At 51.7% G+C, this 6094-nt stretch overlaps 1 protein-coding gene across 1 annotated transcript; it reads right to left on the bottom strand.

Moving 5' to 3' along the window:
- Positions 1-3514: 3514 nt before the first annotated feature.
- LOC142775220 (uncharacterized) lies at positions 3515-4078 on the bottom strand. Its single transcript, XM_075876573.1, has one exon. The coding sequence runs from the start codon at positions 4076-4078 to the stop codon at positions 3515-3517; it is 564 nt and encodes a 187-aa protein (XP_075732688.1).
- Positions 4079-6094: the final 2016 nt, after the last annotated feature.

The raw sequence follows: 6094 nt of genomic DNA, 5'->3' as shown, positions 1-6094 counted from the left end.
AGGGGGGATAATGCCACCAGCACGTAGTGGGTCGACAGCAAGAGCGGCTCTCAATCTGGAGGAAAAAGAAGATCGCGTGCTTCTTTCTCTGCTCGAGAGCCAGCCACGACTGCCGCATCGTCCTAGAGATTGCTACCCGGTGGTTTAATAAATCCCCCAGTACTTGTGACTCAACGTGACAAACTATATTATCGATCTATTTTATTGATTTTCTATTCCTTTTTGTAGGAGGGAGTGGTCATACGGGCAGTTGTTTATATTTTCCATGTCATCCGTTTATCGTTTCATCACGCGCCCTTTAAGTTACACTCTAAATCAAACCCTGGCTAGACTACACACCCGGAGGCAGGAAAACGAGTCAAATTATCGCCGCATCTAGGCGGCTTCGTAGCCGTTTTGCAGAGAAACCGGCCCGATTTATGTGGCCTTCAAAATAGCCGGGACAAAGATTAGCCGGGATTTTTGGTCAAAACTTTCCTGGCAAGATGAGGCCTGCGGTTATGCGTGACTTTCCACAGGTGGCCCGGCTTTGGTGTGGTGGCGGAAAAAAAAGTACTAATCTACGCTTTTCAGAGTAGTTTCATGCGGAGAATATGGGGGATATTACGACTACAGGTATTTAGAATACCAATAGTGTCACACTTACCTATATACGCGAGATTAACATACAAAGCACAGGCACGGAATCGAGCTAGGGACCGCATGCACGTGAAGCAGATGTCTTACTATTGCGCCACAACGCCACAGCGTTGCGGCGAGTCTTTTTGTGGGTATATATCTACCAAGTTGGTTTTTGCAAACCGTCTTCGGAAACTTGAACTGTTTTTGTGCCATGTGCATGCATTTGATCAGCGAATAGTACTTAGGGCTTCATAAATTCGAAACTACCATGGTGAGCGCTTTCGGCTCCGACTTCGGTTTATGGTGCGCCGTTTCGCAAGAACGATTAACGTGTGTTTGTGCGTCATTTTAGTGCTTCTCCGTGAACTGCGGGTGTTACGCTTACCGAAATTCGCGGACGAGGCTGTGTTCGGCCGTCAAAACCTGCGCATGTTTCTCGAACGTGCGTGTGCTGTGAGAAATTCGGCTGATTTGTGTCGGGAGGTACACGAGTGTCACTGACAGCAGCCTATTCTATGCTGATTGAAGACAATTCGCTTTCGTTCGTAAACATTGCATAGGTATTTTATCGTGCATACTCTAACATTGGCATTTCGTACGCGCGAACTGACGTGACCTTTACGCTGGGGCAGCAGCACCTTTTTAGCGTTTCAACGAGGACTTATTTCTGCAATTAGAATTTATGCGCATTATTTCGCCATATAAAGTGCTTTTTACTTATGTTCAGTCTTTAACTGATCCGATTTATGGCGAGTGCCTTCTCTTAACTTTATTAAGTATCACATCCTAGTTCAAGTGAATGCCGAAACGCGCGCAAAGGTCAAGTACGACGTACAAAAAGTAGCGACGGATAGGTCAGTCTCCCTCCAAATAAATAATGCCTCTGCACATCTCTTTCGCGAACGTCAGCATGCAGTTGGGGTCAAGAAATGGTGCAGAACGAATCTCAAAATATTTATTCTTACTGCTAACAGTTGCTCTTTATGGGGATTTTCATAGCTGGTACATTAACTCCACAGCAGTACACTGGTCGTCTTGGTTATGATTCACTGTTACTAATTCATGCTGGAATATGAGAACTGTACTTAATATTCAAAAGAGTGAGCAAATGTCGGTGAGATACGCTATCCTGCTAATTTCGATTGATTGATTGATATGTGGAGTTTAACGTCCAATACCATCATATCATAATTAGAGACGCCGTAGTGAAGGGCTCCGAAAATTTCGACCACCTTGTGTTCTTTAACATGCACCCAAATCAGAGCACACGGGCCTACAACACTTTCGCCTTCATCGGAAATGCAGCCGCCGCAGCCGGGATTCAAACCCGCGACCGGGTCAGCAGCCGAATACCTTAGCTACTAGGCCACCGCAGCGACCTCTCCTGCTGACTTCTGCACCTGACTTCTGTACTTGATGTTCATCATGAAATTACGCAACCACTAATGAAAGATCGACCAATAGATTTCCAATTTTGATCTTTTTTTGTCTCGCGGCCTTTGGTTTGTTTCTTTTTTACGATGCTTTCCTAAAATCATCTGTTGAACTTGTTTGGTAGAACATGAGCATGAACATACATATTCCAGTGTTTCAGAAAGCTGATTGATTGATTGATTTGTGGGGTTTAACGTCCCAAAACCACCAGATGATTATGAGAGACGCCGTAGTGGAGGGCTCCGGAAATTTGGCCACCTGGGGTTCTTTAACGTGCACCCAAATCTGAGTACGCGGGCCTACATTATTTCCGCCTCCACCGGAAATGCCGCCGCCACATCCGGGAATCGAACCCGCGACCTGTGGGTCAGCAGCCGAGTACCTTAGCCACTAGACCACCGCGGCGGGGCAGAAAGCTGTCACGCATGCACTAGTACTCTTTTATTTAGTGCATGACGCAGTGTCATACCTCGACAAGTGATAAATGGAAAGTTGTTTGTACTCTTATTTAGGTCAAAAGAGTAACAATGGCACTTCACATCCCATTGATTGATCTGTGGGATTTAACGTTCTAAAACCAACATGTGATTATGAGAGACGCCGTAGTGGAGGGCTCCGGAAATTTTGACCAACTGGGGTTCTTTAACGAGCACCCAAATCTGAGTACACGGGCCTACAAGACTCACTTCACATCCCAGTGTATGCCCAAATGCAAAAAGATGTATGATATCTTGAATGAAGTGTGCCACTTTGCACTGGAAAATGTTTCCGTCTCTGACCATCTCTTAAAAAAACGACCATCACAAGACAGCGGGACGAAACGACGACGCACGAATGCCCCGGCATAGAGGCGACAATGAACGTCACACCGGTGCCGTGCGCCCAGCTGGCGTGAGGGCGAAGGGGGAGGGGCGTTTCGCTTTTTTTTCCGCGCTCACGCTTGTGGCTGAACGTTCTCCGTAAGTTGATGCCGGCTGCTGACACCAGGCTGGCGCGACGGATATGGCGGCTCTCCCTTTTTTTTTCTTTCTTGCGCCTGCTCTTACCCTCTGTATGCGTGACTTTCGTGCCACGCAGATCTCACGGCTATTTTTTATTGCTGGGCTCCATATAGGCAGGATTTATTCAATACGCAGGACCGCGCCGCCTCTGTGCAGTTCTTTATCCAGCACCTGACTTAGAGTGTGTGGTTGTGGGATAACATGACTTTAATGTTTCCGCACTGAAGGTTCTACAACGACTGCCGGTGAATCGGGGCACACACACAGCTTTCTTGCTTCTTTCGGGCGAGAGTGTTTTTATCGCCGGCGCCCGTGTTTGGAGTCATCGCTGCGACGCGCAGGCGCAGAAGCGGCGCAGACCCGTTTCGCCACACCACCCCCCCCCCCCCCCCACGCACATAAGAGCCGTCAGGGTTGAAGACGTTTGGGGACCCGCACCTGGCGTCCAAGGCGGTGGTTTAGGGTGCGAGCCTAGGCGTTGCGGGATGTTGTCGGCGAATTACGGGAGGCGTGCTGGGGTTGGTAGGCTCCTGGGAAAGGATGTATGATGGCTTTAGGCGGTCGATAGAAACGCGTACATCCTTTCCACTGATTTGCAGGGTGAATGTTTTGTCGTCGCGACAGATGACTTTGCAAGGTCTAGAGTAAGGCAGCTGGAAAGGTGCGTGAACCGTGTCGTCGCGGAGGAAGGCATGCGAGCATGTTGCCAGGTCCTCAAACACGAACGGGGTTGGCTTGGTGTGGCGAGCCCCTGGTGAGGGGCGCAGCGTGGCCATTGTGCGACGGAGTTGAGTGACGAAGTCTGCAGGGTCCGAGCTGGTTACATCAGAAATCGGAGCGGAGAGGAGTTCTCCAGGTAGGCGAAGCGGCTCCCCGTAGTCCAGTTCCGCGCGTGTGGCTTGATTGTCCGACTTGAAAGTTGCGCGCAGACCGATAGCGACGGCGGGGAGGGCTTCGAGCCAGGTTGAGTGAGGGTGGCACATGATGGCTGCCTTGAACTGCTGGTGAAACCGTTCAATCATCCCGTTAGAGCTAGGGTGGTAGCTAGTTGTCCGTGAACGCTCGAACCCGGTGGAGAGCCCGAGGAGCCTGAATCGTTGAGATTCGAATTGCCTTCCTTGATCCGTGGTGACTCGACGAGGAGTGCCGAAGCGTGAAACTCAGCCGGAGGAGGCTGATGCGACGTCTTGTGCGGTGATCCTTCGGAGCGGCCATACTTCGGGCCAACGAGTGTAATGATCGTTGGTGGTGAGCCAATAGCGGTAAGGGCCGGCTGGTGGGAGGGGGCCAATGATGTCGATGTGGACGTGCTGGAATCGTTCCGTCGGGAGGGGGAATTCTCCGAGTGGCGACGTGACGTGTCGGGTGATTTTGGCGCGCTGGCATTAAATGCATGTGCGTGCCCAGGTGCGGCAGTCCCATTGCATTGAGGGCCACGCCTACCGTTCAGTCACGAGGCGTGTAGAAGCTCGGATGCCGGGATGACTGAGGTTGTGTAACTGGTTGAAGAGGCTTTGACGATGCAAAGAAGGAACGTATGGTCTCACTCGTCCTATTGATATCTCACAGTTTAGAGCGTCCATTGACCCAGGGATGGTAACTTTTTGAAGTTGAAGGGAAGAGCCATTCTCGAGGAGCTGCTGGAGTTCGGTGTCCGTTTACTGAGCTTCGGTGAGGGTGTCGGTTGTAACGGTTGGTAGCTCGACAGCCGAGACGCGAGAGAGTGCGTCGGTGACCATGTTTTCCTTTCCGCTGATGTGGCGGATATCTGTGGTGAATTGAGCGATGAAGGACAGCTGGTTCTTTTGGGCCGGTGCAAGTTTTTCGCGGCGTTGGGAGAAGGCGTAAGTGATAGGTTTATGATCGGTGTATAAGGTGCAGTGCTGTGCCTCGAGGATGTGGCGAAAGTGTTGGACTGCTTCGTAGATGGCGAGGAGCTCTCTGTAGTAGGCTGGCCAGGTCGTCTGCGCAGGGGGCGGGGTTGCATCGCCGACGCTGCCGGAAGGCGGGGGCAGCTTCGGCGAAGAGAGTTTCTACGAGAAGAATGCCAAGGAGCGCCAGTTGTTTCCCACACGCTGCATGAGAGAGGCCCCGACGGCGGTGCTAGAGGCGTCTGTGAAAAGACCCAGGGGCGCCTCTGGCTTGGGATGGGAGAGCAGCGTAGCGTTGCAGAGGGCAGTTTCACAGTCTTCGAACGCTTGCGTTAAGGCTGGGGTCCGAGTGACAGGATCAGGATGGTTGCCGCGTTGGCCGGCCAACGCATCATGGAGAGGGGCCTGATATGTGGCCGCTTTAGGCACGAAGCGCCTGTAAAAGTTGAACAGGCCCAGGAAACGGCGGAGGTACTTCGCTGTGGCAGGCTGCGTGTAATTTTGCAGTGCCAGGATGCAGTAGGCAAGGGTCTAGTTCCTTCTGCAGAGATTTCATGGCCAAGAAATGTGACGACGGGGGTGCCGAGCGTGCTCTTCTGAAGGTTTATGAGCAAGCCGTGTTCGTCGAGGCGCTAGAACAGTTGAAGGTGTTGGCGATGTTCCGTATTGTTGCGGGAGAAGATCAAGATGTCTTCTAGGTAGACGAAACAGAAGTCCAGGCCGCGGACGACGTCGTTGATGAAGCGTTGAAAGGTTTGCCCCGCATTTTGGAGACCAAAACTCATGAAAGGGAATTTGAATAAGCCGAAAGGCGTGATAATTGCGGTCTTTGGGACGTCATCCAGGTTTACAGGAATTTGTGTGAAGGCTTTCACGAGGTCCACCACAGAGAAGATAGTGCTGCCGTCTAAGCGGTGTGCAAAGTCCTGTATATGACAGACGGGATACATGTCGGGGACGGTGCGGGCGTTGAGGGCGCGATAATCTCCGCAGGGGCGCCAGCCGTTGGTCTTCTTTGGTACCAGATGAAGCGGTGAGGCGTTAGGTCCCTCCGAGTGGCGGGCAGTACCTTCGTGGAGCATGGCTTCGAATTCGGCCTATGCGATTTGTAGGCGGTCCGGGGCTAGCCGACGGGCGCGGCATGAGACTGGGGGGCCGGGAGTAGTA

Source organism: Rhipicephalus microplus, chromosome X (assembly GCF_043290135.1).
Source record: "Rhipicephalus microplus isolate Deutch F79 chromosome X, USDA_Rmic, whole genome shotgun sequence".
In the NCBI taxonomy this organism is placed as follows: domain Eukaryota; kingdom Metazoa; phylum Arthropoda; class Arachnida; order Ixodida; family Ixodidae; genus Rhipicephalus; species Rhipicephalus microplus.
Note: the sequence above shows the minus strand (reverse complement) of the source record. Positions and strands in the feature narration are given on the sequence as shown.